This window comes from Heterodontus francisci, chromosome 25, assembly GCF_036365525.1.
Source record: "Heterodontus francisci isolate sHetFra1 chromosome 25, sHetFra1.hap1, whole genome shotgun sequence".
NCBI classification, from domain to species: domain Eukaryota; kingdom Metazoa; phylum Chordata; class Chondrichthyes; order Heterodontiformes; family Heterodontidae; genus Heterodontus; species Heterodontus francisci.
The window spans coordinates 58,810,276-58,830,761 of NC_090395.1; the positions used below are offsets into that span (position 1 = coordinate 58,810,276).

General features: G+C 42.7%; 1 protein-coding gene across 5 annotated transcripts in view; it reads left to right on the forward strand.

Moving 5' to 3' along the window:
* The window catches only part of traf3ip3 (TRAF3 interacting protein 3), a 45,063-nt gene extending 25,107 nt beyond the window's left edge, over nucleotides 1-19,956 (forward strand). Inside the window, exons 10-16 of one of the 5 annotated variants that reach the window (XR_010977484.1) lie at nucleotides 1,168-1,312; nucleotides 8,123-8,185; nucleotides 9,457-9,516; nucleotides 9,597-9,709; nucleotides 10,780-10,893; nucleotides 15,326-15,510; nucleotides 19,214-19,956. Coding sequence is in view for 3 of the 5 variants with exons in the window: in XM_068057263.1 (XP_067913364.1) it covers nucleotides 1,168-1,312; nucleotides 8,123-8,185; nucleotides 9,457-9,516; nucleotides 9,597-9,709; nucleotides 10,780-10,893; nucleotides 15,571-15,666 (591 nt within the window). In the remaining 2 variants the exon portion in view is untranslated. Of the gene's footprint in view, nucleotides 1-1,167; nucleotides 1,313-8,122; nucleotides 8,186-9,456; nucleotides 9,517-9,596; nucleotides 9,710-10,779; nucleotides 10,930-11,632; nucleotides 11,755-15,325; nucleotides 15,511-15,570; nucleotides 18,578-19,213 lie in introns of those variants that run through there. The other 4 variants (XR_010977483.1, XM_068057264.1, XM_068057263.1 and 1 more) reach the window with 4 other exon arrangements.
* The last annotated feature ends 530 nt before the right edge of the window (nucleotides 19,957-20,486 follow it).

Below are 20,486 nucleotides of genomic sequence, written 5' to 3' on the forward strand. Positions count from 1 at the left end.
TAATTCCCCTCTGACTCTGTAGCATGCTGAGGGGACTCTGACTGGGGTGATTAGGTAGACACCCAGTCCCAGTCATCCAATAAAACCCCTCAGAAACAGACCACCAGGATGTGCATGAATTCCCTCCTTCTGCACACTGACTAATGATGTTTGGGAACTCGTCAAATAAGTTTCATAATCATGATGATTCAGGTTTGAACGAAACACCTATTTCCACATCTGCGGACACTTTTACTGCTTTTGTTCATGAATGTGCAATAATTTGATGTCTTTTGGCCTTATAAAATAGTTCAGTATTATGCAACCAGGCACACTAGCGGTGGAGTTGGAGAGTCACATTTATGCTTGAGTCTCTCTTCATTGTCAGTTCCCATTCTCAAGTGAAGGTATGGGGGAATAGGGCAAGCAAAATCATGGATGTCCCCTAAGGGACTCTCTGCATCTACTGGCTGGTTAGAAGGAGTAACACACATTTTGACAGGTTACAGAGAGAGTAATAGGTAGATTGGCTGGCTACAGAGAGAGTTTGTTCAATTGAAGCATTCAAAAAGGATTTAGATAGTTATATGAAAAGGAAGAATGTGCAGGGTTATGGGGAGAAGGCAGGGGAATGGAACTGAGGGAGTTGCTCTTTCAGAGAGCCAGTGTGGACATGATGGGCCGAATGGCCTCCTTCTGCACTAACAATTTTGTGATTCTGTAATCCATACAATTGGTTTGCTACAAAGGGAGTAATCCATACATTGGTTAGTTACAGTGGAGGTACTCCACTACCTAGCAGGTTACAGAGAGAGTATCTCATATATTTGTTGGCTGCAGAGGGAGTATTCCACAAACTAGTTGGTTAAGGGGGAGTATCCATTACATTGGCTGAACACAGTTGAGGATGTACCCTGTGTACTGGCTGATTATAATGGGTTTAATGATCACAATGGATTGTTTGAATGAGTGTTTTGCAGATTATTTCCTGTTAAAATCCATATTGAAAAGGGAAGTATTTGGAAATTAAAGTAACAAAAGGAAGTGCTCGATACGTCAGCTCAACAAAACACTTTATATCAAGAAAAATGTTGGCCCACCTTTTTTCATAGTATAGCTTTTTTTTAACCCTCTTTCTGTCACTCTTGTGCTTTGTGCCTCCATCCCTTTATTCCCTCCTTTTTTCAGGGAGCAGAAAATGAGAATGTGTTGCTCAGAAATTTACAGACCAAATTGGAAGTTGTAGAAAGTGAAACACAGAAACTTTTGGATCAAATTGATGTATTAAGAGAAGACAATGAACTCAAACAAGAGCAACTTCTAACCAACAAAGGTATTGTTTCCATCTGGGCGTGGGGTGGGTGGTGGGTGTGGGGGGTGGCTGGTGGGAGGGAGTTCAGCAGTTAATAATTTTCTGTGATGTACAATTTAGTACTGTATATTTAAATAGCAAACAATAATGCAACAAACGGTTTTCCCGATAATTTGGCTCATAAACAAATTGAAACTGCCAACTTTGAGTGACACAAATGTTACTGCTGAAAATACTTGTGTAAAAGCTATTATAATCTAGTCAATATGAAGTACTATGATAACTATGATGTATCAAATTTTTCGGATTGAATTCAGGTTGCTTGAATTTAAAGCAAAATAATCAAATCTTTCAATCACCCAATTTCTGGATGCTTGAACATCTTAATTTTCTTGTCTTAAAATTTTCTCAGTCAATATCCGTCCTATATACAAGCTCGTTCCTTCAATTTTGGTAGCCCCATTTTGCATCACTTTAACAATGAAAACATCAATTTACATTTATGTAATGCATTTAATGTAGTAAAATGTCCCAAGGTGCTTCACAGGAGCATTAATTATTTAGCCCGGACTTTCTGTTGGAAGCACAGCTCTGGCAGCGCTGGACTTCAGCCGCTACGGTGATACCCCTGGTCCCTGGGACCATTTGCAAGCTAGATTTTTTTTTTCCAAAATATACTTTATTCATAAAAATCTGTAAAAATTACATTCCCAAACAGTTTAAAACAGCACCAAGTCAAAAAATACAAACAGTGCCAAGGTGATCAGTTTCCTTCTATACAATCATGAGTTGTCTCACAACCCTTCCATTTCATTGTCATGCCATATACATTTTTACATTTACAGCACACAAAATTTTCCCGATACAGTTTAGAGGGCTTTCCCATGGATCCAGCCCCTCAGTTCAGCTTGGTGGGGGGACCTTACACAGTGGTCTTTCCCCATTGAGCCTTTGCTGCGGCTGCCCCAAGCTTTAGTGCGTCCCTCAGCACGTAGTCCTGGACCTTGGAATGTGCCAGTCTGCAACATTCGGTCGTGGACAACTCTTTGCGCTGGAACACCAGCAAGTTTCGGGCAGACCAAAGGGCGTCTTTCACCGAATTGATAGTCCTCCAGCAGCAGTTGATGTTTGTCTCGGTGTGCGTCCCTGGGAACAGCCCGTAGAGCACAGACTCTTGCTGCTTGGGATGAACCTCGACAAAAACCACTGTATCTCTTTCCACACCTGCTTTGCAAAGACACATTCCAGGAGGAGGTGGGCAACCATCTCTTCCACACCACAGCCACCGCGGGGGCATTGCGCGGAGGGGGCAAGACTTCGGGCGTGCAGGAAGGATCTGACGTGGAGGGCCCTTCTCATCACCAGCCAAGCTACATCTTGGTGCTTGTTTGAAAGTTCTGGTGATGAGGCATTCTGCCAAATGACTTTGGCGGTCTGCTCGGGGAACCATCCGACAGGATCCCCCGTCTCCTTTTCCCGTAGGGCCTTGAGGACATTCCATGCAGACCACTGCCTAATGGACCGGTGGTCAAAGGTGTTTTCCCGCAGAAACTGCTCCACGAAAGATAGGTGGTACGGCACGGTCCAACTGCATGGAGCGTTCCGCGGCAATGTGACCAGGCCCATCCTTCGCAACGCCGGGGACAGATAGAACCTCAGCACGTAGTGACACTTGGAGTTTGCATACTGGAGGTCTACATACAGCTTGATGCAGCCGCACACGAAGGTGGTCATCAGGATGAGGGCCACGTTGGGTACATTTTTCCCGCCCCCATCCAGTGATTTGAACATCGTGTCCCTCCGGACTCGGTCCATTTTAGATCCCCAGGTGAAGCGGAAAATGGCTCGGGTGACCGCCACAGCGCAGGAGTGGGGTATGGGCCAGACCTGCACCACGTGCAGCAACAACACGAGCGCCTCGCACCTGATGACTAGGTTCTTACCCACAATGGAGAGAGATCGCTGCCCCCACATGCTCAACGTTTGTTGTACCTTGGCTACTCGCTCCTCCCAGGTTTTGGTGCACACCCCGGCCCTTCTGAACCATATCCCCAGCACCTTCAGGTAGTCTGACCTGACGGTGAAGGGGACAAAGGATCGGTCAGCTCAGTTCCCAAAGAACATGGCCTCGCTCTTGCCGTGGTTAACTTTGGCTCCCGCGGCCAGTTCGAACTGGTCGCAGATGTTCATCAGTCTGCGCACGTTTGCAAGCTAGATGCAGCCTTCACTGAGCTCTGTTGGGGAAGCCCATCAGAACTGAGACAGGAGTCTGTAGCAGTAGATCACAGAGGGCCATACAGCATAGTGAGACTGCCTGTTAAAAAGTATTTAACAAAATAAAAATCATAAATTTCTTCAGCTCTCTCTGATACCATCATCGGCTTAGTCCCTCGAAAATGCTGATTCCTGAGGTTAGTTGGTGGCCCTGGCAGTTGGAAAGCACGGCCAGGATAGCGTTCCCTGTAATTCTGATGTTATTTGCATGTTCCTGCCCACATATAGCTGGGATCATGTTATGTCCTGGCTGCCTTTGAGGAGGTGGTAGGAAGTGGGGACACAGAGCACTCTGGAACAACTTACTGGCCCCTTGTTCCATAGATCTGTCAAAAAGCACTGGGAGAGGGGCGGGGAGATTGCAGAAAATACAGATTCCTATGTTGAACTTGTACAAGGCTTTAGTACAACATTCTATGAATAACCAGTTGAAACTATTTTTGACGATGTTGTTTGAGGGAAGAATGTTGCCAGTACAACAACCTGCACTTGCATAGCGCCTGTAATGTAGGTAAATATCCCAAGGCCACGAGGAGAACGCCATACTCTTCTTCAAATAGATCTTTAACATCCAACTGAGTAGAGAGATGAAGTCATGGTTTAATATCTTACCTGGGATCCCTCTGTACTGTACTGTATGAGCTCAAGACCTGGCAATTGGCTTTAGAAACAAAAGTTCCAGAACCTAAGACAAGCTAATATTCAACCTGAAAAAGACAAGTCACAAAATATCTTCATATAAAGTTTTACATAGCAAGCCAAAATATTCTAAACACTAAACAAATATTACTAATTGAATAGACCAGACTGGAGAGACACTCTCAAGTCTCACACTAGAGGTTGCTACAGGAATCAGCAAAATCCTGGAACTCCCTTCCTAACATGGACTGCAATGGTTCAAGAAGGCAGCTCACCACCACCTTCTCAAGGGCAATTAGGGATGGGCATAATTTTTTATACAAAATTATGAGGGCCATTGATAGGATAGATAGGAAGGCATGTTTTCCCTTAGCGGAGGAGTCAATAACCAGGGGGCATAGATTTAAGGCAAGGGGCCGGAGGTTTAGAGGGGATTTGAGGAAAAAGTTTTTCACCCAGAGGACGATTGGAATTTGGAACACACTGCCTGAAGCGGTGGTAGTGGCAGGAACCCTCAACATTTAAGAAGTATTTAGGTGAGCACTTGAAATGCCATAGCATACAAGGTTACGGGCCAAGTGCTGGAAAATGGGATTAGAATAGCTAGGTGCTTGATGGCCAGCACAGACACGATGGGCCGAATGGCCTGTTTGTCTGCTGTATAACTGTATGACTCTAAGACTCTAAATGCTGTCCTGACCAGCAACACCCACATCTCATGAACGAATGAAAATAAAGGTCAGACCTGCAGTGGTCAAAATAACTTGAAAAATTTAGAAAATGCAATTAAAAATAAATCTGCAGAATGAACTTCCTGAATTTGATGCATTTTAAAAACATTTGGTGTTATTTTCAGTCTCATTGTGGTCTGCAGGGAGAAGCAAGTAGTTGGCCAAGAGCTGATATTGCAGTGAAACCCATCAGTTACTATTTGTGTGTGATTTCTGAATGTGTGCGTTTTTTTTTTAATCGGAAGGGTTGGTATCTGTGACCATCATTTGAAAGTGATTTTTTGGAACTGAATCCCCTATTGATCCAACTTAATGGCCGGTTCACTGATGATAGTTGTAGCTTACACTGTATAAGAAATCTGACGTAATTTAGTAGCGTAAATATAGAATTACTTACTCAACATTCTTGTTAGACTTATAAGCATTTTTTAAAACTCCCATGCACAACTGAAAATATGCTAGTCAAATGCTATCTTTTAAAATTTAAGTATGGAACATTGTTCTTAAAAAAAGTAATCTTTGGGCCTTGAAATTATTACATAAGGTGGCATGAATATGTATCTGAAATTCCGCATTCTGCTGTTTATGATAAAATGGGTTGACACCTCAATTAGAGAGAGGAATTTGAGATGAAGGCATTATCACTTTCAATGGAGCAAAACTGCCCTTGGCGGTGTACCATTGTGTCTACAATAGTGTCAAGTAAGCTCATTGGCAAGTAAACTTATCTCTGTGTTGGAATGTTGCAATTAAGACCCTGAAATTTATTTTTATCGGAATAATGAGCAAAGTTTTAGTTGTACGTAAATAGTGCACCATTGCCAGTGAGAATGGATACAGCATCAAATGAACTAATGTGCCTGTTGGGGAACCAATTGTGAACAAGGCATTTAGTTCATTTCTGGCATGTAGCAATACAGCGCTGAAAGAGTGAGATCAAGACAGACAGCAACACAAGAAGACAGACACAAACTGCAGTAAGGACTCAAAGAGCAGCTAAAGTGAGGGTGGTGTTATCCGCAGATATGGGACTCTGAGATCAGTAACTCTACTCGTCAGCTGCTTAAATTTTACTGTTAATGTGGGCAGTGTTACTTGATAACACTGAAAACATTAAAACAACTACCTGTCCAATGAACCACTTGGGAACTTTTTTTAAACTTGGCTTCGGAAGAGTCTGGTGTTATATGTCATTTAGTGGAAAGCTCAAGTGGTGTGAGACTACAGTCCAGAGGTGGATCTCATACTTTTTAAATGTACACAGGATCCAGATCAATGTCCTGACTCTGCTATAGCATTGATTTGCATCCAAACTATTTCACATCAGCGTGACAATGTAATATAAAATGTGGAGGGACAGAGAGCTAAAGTAACAGAATAGCCTCTTTGTGGCCTGGCGATAATCCAACTTGTTTATAGTTTAATTTTGCATCTGTTGAAACATGACACTACTACTGCAGGGAAAGTTAATTTCAGACATTGTTTGCCTCTCCAGTTTCCTTCACACCCTTCCTATGACACTGGGAATGCAAGTCTGCAGCCCTTCTGGTGCACTCCTGCTGTGAGAGTGGCAGAAGAATGAGGAATTTGGCCTTGAATACAAAGTATTGCTGCCAGTTTTTACTGAGCCTCTGCCCACCTCAAACAAGGTCACATGTGGCAGAAGAGGTGTAGCGCGAGAGGGGGTCTCTTTGCTCCTGGCCTGGAGAAGTAGCAGTGAATCGTATGCCCCGTGAAAGCAAGCATGCAAGTCTGCTGGCCGGCAAATGTGAAGCCTACCTGGGTGTTCACGCCTTTAATCCTGGCACCAGCCCCTCTGAGAGTGGCAATTCTAGTGGCATGGATGCCCATTGTTGATGTGAAAATCAGGGAATCTTCCCCCTTACTAGAAACTACCAGTGGGCACATCCATGCACTTATGCTGCAGTGTTGTCCCTGTGGATTTGCAGGGCTGCTGATTCCTGCAGGAGTAGAATTCTTGCACACTGATCTCTGGTACGTTGCACAAGACACAATTCTCACCTGTGAACTTAGACATGGAAATTGGGTCTGTTGCCCCATGGTCCAGACTCCTCAGCTCCGGTAGTGGGTGGGCTGCAATGAATTCTGCGACTTATGACCAGATCCCCAATTTAAATAGGCAATATGCACAGGAAAAGCTGAGAGTTGGTCGGTACCAAACCTAGCTGTGAGTAAGTGGCCCCAAAAAACTACATCACAGTGAGCAAGCAGCTCTTAAATACATGCAGCCCCCATAAAAGGAGAAAACTGTCTTTGATACCAAGAGTTAATGCTCACCCCCTGGGAGCAAGCTAGAGGCAGGTTCGGGGGTCGTAAAATTGTGTAAGATGGTGTGAGTGCCCTGCCCATCGCCTACCCACCCCCGCTGCTATCTTTTTAGTGGCAGGGGAGGTGACAGGCATCCTGCCTGTCCTTAGGCCAATTGAGGCCCTTGAGTTGCCAATTAAAGCTCCATGGAGGGCCCCGCCAGCAGCGCAGGCCACCCTACTGAAACACGCACCCCTCCCCCCCCCCCCCCCAACTGTTCACCGGGGCTTGGCCGATTGTCCCCGGCGAGGCCCAACTCCACTTACCTGTTCCGAGGCTGGAGTCCATCATGGCTCCTCTTGCTGGGTACAGTCCTAGCAATGGCCTCCACTCCCAGTGGTGCTGCTGGGACTGAAGAGCTACCAGTCCTCTGATTGGCCAGCAGCTCCTGGAGGCGGGACATTCAGCCTCAAAGAGGAAGAAGCCACGTCTGCAGGCTCCACATAAAATTCCAGCCAATGGTTCTGCTGCAGCTGGTGTGCCAAAGGAAGGTGGCCATATTTTGGACTGAAGGTTCCCCCATCCTCCATTAAAAGAACTGATATAAGTTGCATATTGAGTGGACATCAACCAAGTCAATACAGCCAACCAGCTGCAAACAAGGAAGCAGCGCTGGTGTCTGGAGGAAGGCAAAGGTAAGCATTTGATAAAAGAGTGTACTGTTTAAAATTTGCTGCCACAGCATTATTCAAGGATTATCTTCTGAAACTGAAGGTCAAATTGTACAGTCAGATAGTTCAGAGACATGCAGTGCTTCTGCTCAGGTTATGTGCTATCTGACCTTGGAAGGGGTTGAAACTTTCACCATGTCCAGCTATATTGTGAGCTGGGAATAACTCTAGATGGCTTTTTCTTCCAGCTAAACTACAAAATACAGAGGAGCAGAAATGGATGATGGCATCTACAATCAGCAGCCTACAGGGTAAGTGTGTGACCTTCTTCTGTAGTGTTGATGTCACTGTAGATTCGTATTACAATAGAAAATGTGCCAACATGACCTGAAGTGGACAACGCAGCCCACATTAAATATACAGTGCAGTGTGTACTCCTACTATAGACAATATAGTTTCCTCTGTTTTATTTAATTAGTACGACACTGTTGATTGGATGAAGTAGTTTGGACGTGAATGAGAATGTTGCCTGTTCTGTGACACGCCAAATTTGGATCGAAAGCTAAAACTTACTGATCCATTACCTGAAAGGCCAGGACAGTTCAACTTGCTGTGAGAACAATTCCAAAGGTTGGATGTTACTTCAAGAATCCATCAAAAGCCAGGATGTTGGACTGGGGGGAACCTTTCCTCTGCGTGTAAATTTAAAGAGAATGTATTTTTATTAAATTGTCGCTGTAAGCCAAAGGGAATTTTTTTTCAATCTCCTGCTCAGATGAAAACGTGGGCCATAAAGTTTCAACTAACAAAGGATGCTTTCAAGTTTAAATTAAGGCAAGTCCATCAGAATAATACCAAATTCCGGAGACATAAGCCTATGCTTTGACTCCTGGCATGAGTTCTGCACATGGGGACCGAGGTGCATGGGATCTATCCAGCCTTCCAGAGCACATAAGGCCCAGGACACTTAAACTCCCAGGCCTCGTCTTCATGGGTCTCGCCTGTCTCCCGGCCTCACCTGGTGGGAAGTGATCGCTATCCTATAGACGGGAGTGAGATTTTGGGCAGCAGCAGGATGTCACCACAGGCCTGAAAGAATGATCTAGGCCTTTGCATAAGTGTTTCAGATGAGGCAGCAGTGGGTAGTTGTGATAGAGTTCCCAAACCTCCTGGAATGACCAGGAGCTTTGCGGAATCGGAGCTTGCCTCCAGCAGCCCGGGAGATTGCAGATCTAGATTTCCTGCCTTACTGCACACCCTGCCAACTCCATGATGTCAGCAGTTTTGGAGAAGTCTCCAGCTCATGGCAGAACCTGACAACTGCCACAGAGAGCTGCAAAAGTTATGGAACAAACCAGTAATAGTTGGGGGAAAATGGGTTGAGGGAGACGATCAACCATGATCTAGTTGAATAGCGGAGCAGGCTCAAGAGGCCGAATGGCTTACCTCTGGTCCTATTTCCTATGTTCGTGCACGAACGTAGATTTGTTCTCGAGTAGAGATGAAATGCAGCTGAGATGAGGCATTAACTATGTGCCTGACAGTAATCTTTTTCAATACTTTTTTTTCCTTCAAATTGCAGACATGTTACAGAAGAAAACCATCCAGACAACAGCGCAAGAGAAAATTATGCAGCAGAAGGGTTAGTAGAGAGATCACAGTAACTCCCAATTAATTCAACATTTGAGTATCAATGTTAAGCTTGGATTTGATTCATTCTAGATGTGTTTAGCACCAGGAGTGAGCACCATCTTCAGGCTCTTCAGCTGAAGATCAGCGAGCTGACCAACCAATTGGAAAGACAGTCAGCCCTGCTCCACACCAAAGAGAAGGAGGTGAGAAAACTAATCATTGACTCAAGTGACCCCACACTCAATGTTAAATATAAATATTATGTGTACAGCCCCAAATGTGCAAAAATAAAAACCAAAACCTGTGGAAAGCAAAGTGTTCATTTATAATAATTCTTTGTAAGAGTTTTTTTTTAAAGAGCATTAATACTGAGGCTCCCTTTTAGAAACTAAAGTAGTACCTGGGTTGGAAAAATTTGGCTCAAGTATTTTAATTTATTCATACAGCCAGGAACGAGGTGCTTTTTCTGTAATACTAATAACACGGTAGGACTGTAAAAGGCATCTTAAATTAATCTTCATAAGTATTTCATACCAATCTAATACTGAAATAAAGAGAAGTATATTTCACTCCTTGTAGTGCTCAGTCCCTAGAAGTTAGGCTGACTGATTTTGAAACAACATGTTTTACATGGCAAGAGCTTTAAATTAAGTTAAATGAAAAATAAAGCGATGGATTTAGAAGTTTCGCGTCACATCAAATTTCCTCTCAGAAACTAAGGTGCACATTCCAGTGCTTGTTGGTTTAATGCTTGTCTATAATGGCATGAAATGACATGTTCATTCAAATAGAGATTTCAATTACAGCTCATTGCTGCAACAGAACTGTTTTTACACAATGAGAATTTTAAAATAAATTTAAAAATTCATATTTTACACACATAAGCACGGCTTTGTTCATTCTAGGTATGTATTCTACTGAAAGCTAAGTGAGCAAAAAGGCATGTTCAGTTTTTCAGCTGAAGATAGTCCATTCTGACTGTTGATGCTGTGATGATTTCATAGTCATCGTGTGATGTATTTCTGGGATACACCACAGAACATAGCACAGTGCATGATCATCACAATACTTGGACTGTTCAATCTCTATATGCAGTTCAAAATGATAAATAGTCTTAACCATGTTCTTTATTGGAGGTGGAAATCTCTGTTAGCTTATTTAGATTTCATCTGTATTGGGGACCATTAGTAAGGATTATTGCCTCTTGATTCTGTTTCGGGGCCCTTTTATTTTCCTCACTTGTGTAATCTGCTGTTTCCCATCAACCCTACAGTGCACCGAACTTCACTCAAAGCTCAGCATTGCGCAAAATGAGCATCGTGCCTGTTTTAAAAACCCGCAGCAACCCCGGATTGAGTCAAAGAGGTTTCAGAAGAAACATGTGCAGGTGAGGTTCTGAAATCATCTGCAGTCACAACGCAAGGTGAGAACTGGCTAAACAAATACCAGAGTTTAACAGATAGCAGGCAATAAATTACCAGATTTTATTTCAAGGCCTGAAATCAAACACAAGAGCTCCTTTTTCATGAATTCACTAAACTACATTTTGTAAATCGATTTGGTTGTCAAATAATATACTTTTTGGAATAAAAACAGAAAGTGCTGGAATTACTCAGGAGGTCTGGCAGCATCTGTGGAGAGAGAAACAGAGTTATGTCTCAGGTCCGTGACCTTGATGCAACACCTATACAGTCGTATTCAGCTGGCCTCCGACACCGGAAACATCAGAGGAATGTATGATGGCATTAAGAGAGCTTTTGGGCCAACCATCAAGAAGATTGCCCCCCTCAACTCTAAATCAGGGGAAACGATGCTTCTTATGAGCTTCACAGTAGAGTAATAAGTTAGTGTCTTTATGGTTTGGGAATAACATGAGAGGAAGCTGATACATATCCAGTATGTTAAGTAGAAGCTTCTCAGTAGTTTGTGAACAGGGAGATAATGGTAATGAATTTAGAGGAATGAGAAGGGGCCACATTGTTATCTAGCTGCATCTTGGTCATGTCACAATTTATTATCATAAGGTAGAGAAAAATAGAGGGTGTGACCAATTTTCACAAACAGAATATTATAGTGCTGATAAGAAAGGGAAAGACGAGAAACAGTATTTGTGACCCACAATTCAGGAGGAAGAAAATCCAAGAACAAACTTTGTGCAGCAGGCCGGTGAGGGGGAGAAGCTGGGAAAGTGCAGTGAGTAAGGGAGACTGGAAGACCAGGATAATACACTGAAGAATAGGAACGTTAGGTAAGCACTAGCAAAAAGATGCTGCATTAAACATTATGAAATATATTATTCACTCACAACGTAACATGACCTTATGGCCAGCTAAACTGCAGATTTGACAGAAACTAGGGGCTCGATTTTAACCGTAAGTGAATGGGTTTTGAATGAGATAAAATTGGGCCCGAAAGATCGATGCACTAAATATTCCTGCATAGAACATTTTGAGAATTCTTTTGTTATTCTTAAAGTTATCACATAGATATAGAGCGGTACAATATACTGCATGATATCACTTTGGTTTGGACTAGGTCATGTTGCCTTGTATTGGATTAATCTAGAATATATCAAAGTGGAACATGCCATTCATCTAGAACAGCAATTCTATCATTCATCTAGAATTCAACATACAACTAGATATCACATAGACATGAACTATGTGTAATGCTGCACAGAATAACATTGAAGCTGCCAATATGTTAAGTTCCATAATATGGTTTAGGAGTAAGAATAGAAAAACAGAATTTTTTTTAAAGGCATGAAACTTATAAATGATGATATTCAGATACTTGCGCAGACTCATACAAGGAGCATAGAAAATTAGCATGCAGGTGCAGCAAGCAATTAGGAAGGCAAATTGCATGTTGGCCTTTACTGCAAGGGGTTTGGAGTACATGAATGAGGAAGTCTTGTTACAATTGTTTAGGGCTTTGGTGAGACTACACCTGGACTACTGTGCACAGTTTTGGTCTCCATATCTATGGAAGGATATACTTGCCTTGAAGGTGGCATAGTGAAAGTTCACTAGATTGGTTCCTGGGATGAGATGGTTGTCCTATGATAAGAGGCTGAGTAAATTGAGCCTATACTACCTGGAGTTTAGAAGAACAAGAGGTGATCTTATTGGGCTGGATTTTAAGAGCCGGGGATGAGCTCAGAAAATGGCAGCTCGCCCATGCAGGCCGTACGCCAAAGAGCCGCCGTGATCTTAAGTGTGACAGCTCATTTAAATAGCCAGGCAGCCCGCGCCCCCCCAATCACGTGGAGAGGGTAAGCTGTCTGTCCCTGGCAATGGCATCAGCTGCCCGTGCGCACGTACTGGCACCGTTTTTAAAGGAGAGCCAGCCCTTCCGACATTTTTAAATTTTAAAGAACGATCCCCCAAAATTAAATAAATAAATTTCTTAAGCCCCTTTCCCATACCCCACCATAACAATTACAATAATTATTTGCACTTTTTCCCCTCCAAAACACTTACCTTTTACATCTGACCTTCCCCTCTCCAAACTGCACAAAGTTTAAGGTTCAACCCTTCCCACCATCCCCTACACGTTTATTTGACCCCGTCCCCCCCACACTGACAAACTTACCTCCTCCCCCCTCCCCACTAGTGTGGTGCCTCGTTTCCCCAGACGGGGATCTGAAGGCGTGGCAGTGCTGGCTGCCACGCCGGCCTTCAAGATTGGAGGCAAGTGTATTTAAATGTATTAATTGTATTGATTTGCATATTTAAATTGTCCCGTCGCCCAGCGGCAGGGGGCCGCCACAGAGCCTTGCCGCCACCGGAAGGATCTGGGTGGGCCCTGCTGGCGGAGGTCCGCGGCGGGCTTCATCTGGCGCCATCGTCAGGTTCCCCCCGCCACGGATCATGACGTCGAGGGCTTGTTAAAACCCAGCCCATTGAAACATACAAGATTCTGAAGGGGCTTGACAGGGCAGACACTGAGAGCTTGTTTTTGCTGTCTGGGGAATCTAGAACACAACGGCACAGGCTCAGGATAATGCATCAATCGTTGAGGACTGAGATGTGGAGACATTTCTTCACTCAGAGGGTTGTGAATCTTTGGAATTATCAACCCCAGAGGGTTGTGGTTGCTCCATCGTTGAGCATATTCAAGACTGAAATTGATAAATTTTTGATCTGTCAGAGAATCAAGGGTTATGCGGAGCGGGCAGGAAAGTGGACTTGAGGTAGAAGATCATACATGATCGTAATGAATGGTGGAGTAAGCTCAAGAGGCCGAATGGTCTACTCCTGTTCCTATTTCATATGTTCTTGAAGTCACTCATATATTTAATGTGCAGACAAAATAAATATTCAGAATTTTTCCAAGCATGTGAAGGATATTTGGGGAAAACAGGAGTTCTTCCCTTATATTGCTTATCAATTTTCATCACATTATTTTGCCACATGAACATTAAAAACTTTAAAATGTTGCTGGGAAGAGGGCCTATCACAAGGAGTTGCCAGGTCCCTCGCCGGAAAGAGCTTTTTTGCATACTAACAGACAGTGTTGGAACAAAGGACCCAGTTCCTGCGTCTCTAATACACAGAAGACCTGGTCAGACCAGTTTAGTCACATGACTAACTGGCTGTTTGAATTTGAACTTGCCACAGAGTGTTGAAAACTCTTTTCTCCTGGATCGAAAAGATCTCTCTCCTGTCTGCTCCTATCTTTGTCTCATGGAACTGAAAACCATTGAAGATATATGAAACCCAAGAGAGAAAAGCCTCCTACAGTGAACAAGGTTTAAGAAGAATACTGGGCCCCAACGAAAAGCAAGACAACCTACAATCAAGGAAGACAGCGAGTTCGAAGCACAGTAAAAACCCCTCTACTGAGATTGCCTCAAACCTTTTCACTTTATTTTTCTTCTGCTCTTTTCTGTCCCTATTTGCATGTGCATATCATGTATGCATACTAGCATGGGGCACGGCGTGTATCCGTAGGCATTAACCAAATTAGAGTTTAAGTTTAAGGTATAATAAATTTCATTTTTCTTCTTTAAATCTAAGAAAGCCAATGTATGCTCATTTCTTTGCCTTATAATTGGAAAGTGGTGAACAAGGATTCACTGGGGGGAGCTCAAAACACAGTGTGTTTAAAAATTAAACCCTATTACAGTAAGACAAGGTGAAGACAGTAAAAGACCCCCAGACACCTTTCTCACCTGGTCATAACAATACACACATAGGGCTGGATTCTATAGAGCCCTCGACATCGAGATCCGTGGCGGGGGGGGGGGGGGTATGAAGACGGCCCCGGATGAGGCCCGCCATGGACCTTGATGCTGGCAGGGCCCAGCCCGATATTGCCAGCGGCGGTGAGGCCTCGTGGCGACCACCACCATCCCCACCACCCCCACTCGGTGACGGGACTGCAACTTAAATATTTAAATAAATTAAAACACCTTAATTAATTACTGTCCCGTCGCCTTCTAATGTCCCGCCGCAATCTTCACCCCAGTGGCCAGCACTGCCATTGCCTTCGGATCCACGTCTGGGGAAATGAGGCACAACACTGGTGGGGAGGGGAGGTAAGTTTCCTCAATGGGGGGGGGGGGGGGGGGGGGCGGGGGGGGTGGGGGGGAAACGGGGTCAAATTAGTGTCAAGGGGGTAGGAACTGGGAAGGGTTATAGTATAAACGTTGTGCAGTTGGGGGGTTGGAGTTCAGATGGTAAATGTAAGTGTTTTGGGGTGAGGGGTGGGGAGAAGGGTAAATAATTAATTTAATTGTTATGGCGGGGGGGGGTGAGAGAGGGGCAAAAGAAATGTATTTATTTTATTTCATTTAATCTATTTAAATTTGCCAGTAGGACTAACGCCACTGCTAGGGACGGACGGCCGCGCCCCCACCACGTGATGGCTATTTAAAATGAGCCGTTGTGCTTGGAATTATGGCGGCAATTCAGCGCGCACCCGCGTGGGTGGGCCGACATTTTTATCGCGAGCTGCCAATTTCGATGGCGGATCTAGAGAATCCAGCCCGTCAATTCAGGTAGATTCTTGGGTGATTTTATCCAGTAATTTATTGACTGTATGTTTTTGTCCCTTATAGAGGCGATGCTGTCGATGTTTATCCTTCCTCTTGCTGGCTGCAGTGGTAGCAGGGTTTGCTGTACTTTGGGCAAATCTGGACAAAATCCGTTTCTAAGAAGTTGGTACAAAGCACAATTTACCACCAGCATAGTCTTTGAACACCCAAAAAAAAAAACTTTTATTTTAGCATTTGCAAAAATAATTTACTGGACATGATGAATGTTATACAAAAGAATTAGACAAATGCATAGGCTCACAGAACAAAAGCTTGCCAACCTGACTGAGATCAGTAACTTATCATGCGTGTAATTCTGACTACTTACCTATGTAACATACTTCAGTTATCAAATGGCAGCCCAAAGCAGAGGGTTCACCACTTAAGTTGGAGAAAGTGAAATCAATGAGATATTTTATATCGGATTTGCATTCATACATCTCGTACTGACTGATTACGGAGAAGTATCAGCGCAGGTTATGCAGCAGCCTTCCTGACTGCCCTTTGGACACCCCCCCCCCCAGTGATGAGGCTCCCTTAAATTGGGAGAAAAGGGGACAATTGTTTACAGTAACTGCATCACATTTTATTGTTTGTGGAGAGAATCAGCCTACTTGTAAGCAAGTGCAACATTTCCAGTAAATATATCTAAACCAATGGTGATGAAACATGGATCGTGCCATTCATGCTCAATGTCTGCCTAACTTCAAAACTTTAGTCCTTGAAATTTCCACAGTAACCTCCCACTTATATTAGAGTTTCAAAATCAGCATTTGAAAAGGGATTGGGAGTAGTTGGATATATGTTTGAATATTAAATACACCAGTCCCTAATTAGTGAAAGGCCAGGGATTTGCACGAGGCATCAGGGCTGCCCAAATGTCTCAAGTATAATGAATCAAACTCAGGCTAATGAAACCACTTACTGTGGAATAGTAAGAAAAATAACAAAAATAGTGTCACTGTTTTGGGAGAGAATGGTGGATTTTATTGAGGAAAATGCAGCATAATTTTCTATTATAGAAAACCTGTAACTCACCATTTTGAATGCAGAGCTCATTTGCACTAGAGGATCAAGTAGTAAGAGGTTAGTTCTGTTGTAAGAGACTTGGGGGTACTTATACAAGGAACGCACAGTTAACATGCCGGTGCAGCAGGCTATCAGGAAGGCAAATGGCATGTTGGCCTTTATTGCAAGGGGATTGGAGTACAGGAATAAAGAAGTTTTACTAAAATTGTACAGGGCTTTGGTGAGACAGCACCTGGAATACTGTGTGCAGCTTTGGTCTCCACATTTAAGAAAGTATATCCTTTCACTGGAGGCAGTGCAGCGAAGATTTACTAAATTGGTCCCTGGGATGAGGGGGTTTTATGATGAGAGGCTGAGTAAATTGGGCCTATATTCTCGTGTTTAGAACAATGACAGGCGATCTAATTGAGAGATACAAGATTCTGAAAGGGCTTGATAGGGTAGAAGCTGAGAGATTGTTCCCACTGGTCAAGGAATCTAGAACACGGGAACACAGTCTCAGGATAAGGGGCCAATCATTCAGGACTGAGATGAGGAGAAATTACTTCACTCAAAGGGTTGTGAATCTTTGGAATTCTCTACCCTAAGGGCTGTGGATGCTCCATCATCGAATACATTTAAGGCTGGGATAGATAGATTTTTGGTCTCGCGGGGAATCGAGATATGAGGAGCGGGCAGGAAAGTGGAATTGAAGCCCAGGATCAGCCATGATCGTATTGAATGGTGGAGCAGGCTCGATGGGTCATATGGTCTCTATCTGCTCCTATTTCTTGTGTTCTTATAACTGATTTCAGAGAGATTTTTATTCCTGATAAAATAATCCTGGTGATTGATGCAATTAATGTGATGATTAACTGAACAGAAGCTCACTAATCTCTGTACAGGTCCACTGTTCATGATCTGTATTTCTCCCTCCAATGTGAACATTTACATTTAAAAGAACAATTCAAAATGTTTCGTGAAGCTGTGATGCACCTTCTTGTTTAACACAGGTACAGCACTTGCCCTAAAACAAAGTGTTTTAGCACTTTGCATTAAAGCTCATTTGAGAATTTGCTTAAAAGTAATCATATAATAAATACTACCATAGTCAAATAATTGTCATAGCTCTTATTTGTTTTATCAGTTTTGAAATCCATTTTGCCCATTTTACAACCTCTGAATCAAATGGCTATGGTGTCTCTTGTTTTTACTTAGCATGTAGGATTCCAATACATCTTATGTCACTTCAGAAGACAAATATCAGCCATGGCTGACATTTTTTGTAATGGTAAATTATTAAATAGGATTATTCAGGTACAGAGTTATTTTAAAATGCAAACAATTGGTGAGATTTTGAATAGTGTTCAATACAGAACAAGTCTGGAACCAGAGCTGTGACATATCAAACACATCACTCAGCAAGCCCCTTTGCATTCTGACAGAAATCAGAGATGATCTGTTTAACAGAAGAAAATAAACAACTTTACTCCTCAATGAAAATAGAATACCATGTTTAATTAGAATTAAATGTTTCACACCCACCCCTACCCCATGTGACATGGTAAGTTGAACTAAAGTTCACAGTTCTGTAATATTTAAGCTCAGAATTCCACTTTTGCCTAAATGCAGCTTTCTGTTAGGTAATTTTCAGCAGCTCACTGATGAATTTACAGAACAAATACATTATTTACATAACAAGATGGTCCAACAAACTCAATTGATGAGCAATTCATGCAGACTGTTGGCATGATGTGCTCTGGGGCCAGATGAACTTTGTAATCTGTATGTCAAAAATACTTTGTTTCCTTCAAAGGCAGTGAACCAGATTTCTTGTCTGTCGGTGATTCTTATTTTTGAGTGTGTTATTTTTAAACTACTATTTAGGGAAAGGGAAGATGAGAGAAACCATGGATGACAAATTCCATTTCAGCACAATCCGCTTTACTATCTATGTGGTTAAAACTCCCTCATTACTTCATTGTCATGTTCATTTTTAAGATATAAAGGGGAATGAAAACTGCATTCACATTGAGTATTATTTACTGACTTCAAAAATGGCAGCTGAAAATGCAGTATTTTTCTTTGTATATTGTCAATAAAATATACAAAATATATATAGGTGGCGCAGTGGTAGGGCAGCGCAGTGGTTAGCACCGCAGCCTCACAGCTCCAGCGACCCGGGTTCAATTCTGGGTACTGCCTGTGTGGAGTTTGCAAGTTCTCCCTGTGTCTGCGTGGGTTTCCTCCGGGTGCTCCGGTTTCCTCCCATATGCCAAAAGACTTGCAAGTTGATAGGTAAACTGGCCATTATAAATTGCACCTAGTATAGGTAGGTGGTAGGGAAATATAGGGACAGGTGGGGATGAGGTAGGAATATGGAGTTAGTGTAGGATTAGTATAAATGGGTGGTTGATGGTCAGCACAGACTTGGGGGGCCGAAGGGCCTGTTTCAGTGCTGTATCTCTAACTAAAAAAATTATTTCACTATGATGCTAATCTCCAGGGATGTTTAATTTTCATAAACATTTTAAATTATACACAAACTAGCTGGTGTAGGGGGTGCAGAATGGTACAGCATCTTTGGGCACCGTGATGACAAGATCCATGCTCATTTTCCCACTCTGCTGAGTATCCAATCTTGACCATGTTGTTGCAGGAATGGGGGAAGGAAATCAAATGGAGCCTTCATTGGACCTTTATCATGCACATCCTAGTAGCTGGCCAACAAAGACACTGAGAATGGCCTGGAAGGAGGATGCCTACAGCATTCTCTCAGCTGTAGCAGGTGAATGATCCAGGAGGGACAGGTAATGAAAGAAAACAGGGAGGGGGGAAAATATGACTAAGTACTTTCAAAAAGAATGAGCCAGACTGCAAAGCCAATCTACACTTATGCTGAAGATAAAAAATGGCGCATCCCTTCCTAGTGAGGTTTGTTTACCCTGACGATGACGAAGGTCCTGTCTTGGTCTGTACATGACAGCTAGAACTGCTAACCCACACAGATGAATATTGTAAAATAATCCAAGAAGAAGGACATGGCAAAGTAGAATTTCGAAGAGGTTGCTCATGTGGTCAAAATAAACCCGCAAATATTTGCACACTAACTGTGGCATTCATGATGCTGTGAATTACTTGTAATTCCAAGAACACAATCACTGTGCTCATAATTTAATACATAGAACTATTGCTCTATACTGAGCTTATTTGAACTTGGTGTGAAAGCAGCAAGCACAAAATAAATGATTATGAATATTACCTAGATTTTCATTTAGTTTAACTTTCTCCCTTAAATATTTATATTGTGAAAATATATGGATACATACAATGTGTAAAATATTAGTGTCTTTGCTATTGTAGGACATTGGACAGCTGTTAAAAATAAATTGCCTGGAGCAGGATACAATTATTATGCCTTTTTTTGTGGATTATTCCAAAGGGAACATAATGATAATGGGTCATTTTGCAAAGCAAGGATCCCAGCATGAAGTCTCACTATGGAGGAACATGGGTTGCAAAATCAACCCTAATTATAGTACTACCTTTTGAGCCATGCTCCAATCTTTCAAAACTACCTGTGACAACAATAAAAAAGGACAGGAAGATGATGTAAACACTTCCAACCTCAAAAAAAGATAAGGGACACAAATAGGCATTCATCTGCAGTTGCACTTGGGTTGTCTATTGATAAGACACCTGAGGAATGTTACCCTCCCTGGTTCAAGAATAAATCAGAAAAGCATCACGTGAATATATCTGCCCTACCTTTCACATATCTCTTAATAGTTCTCATTTATAAATGCATGCCTGCAGTGAATTGCTAAGCTTTTGTTGCACGTTCAGAGCTAACTATGTTCCATAATACTTTCAATGCATTAGATGAACATGTATTAGATAAAACTCTGCTCACTTCTAAGTGGATTGTGAAA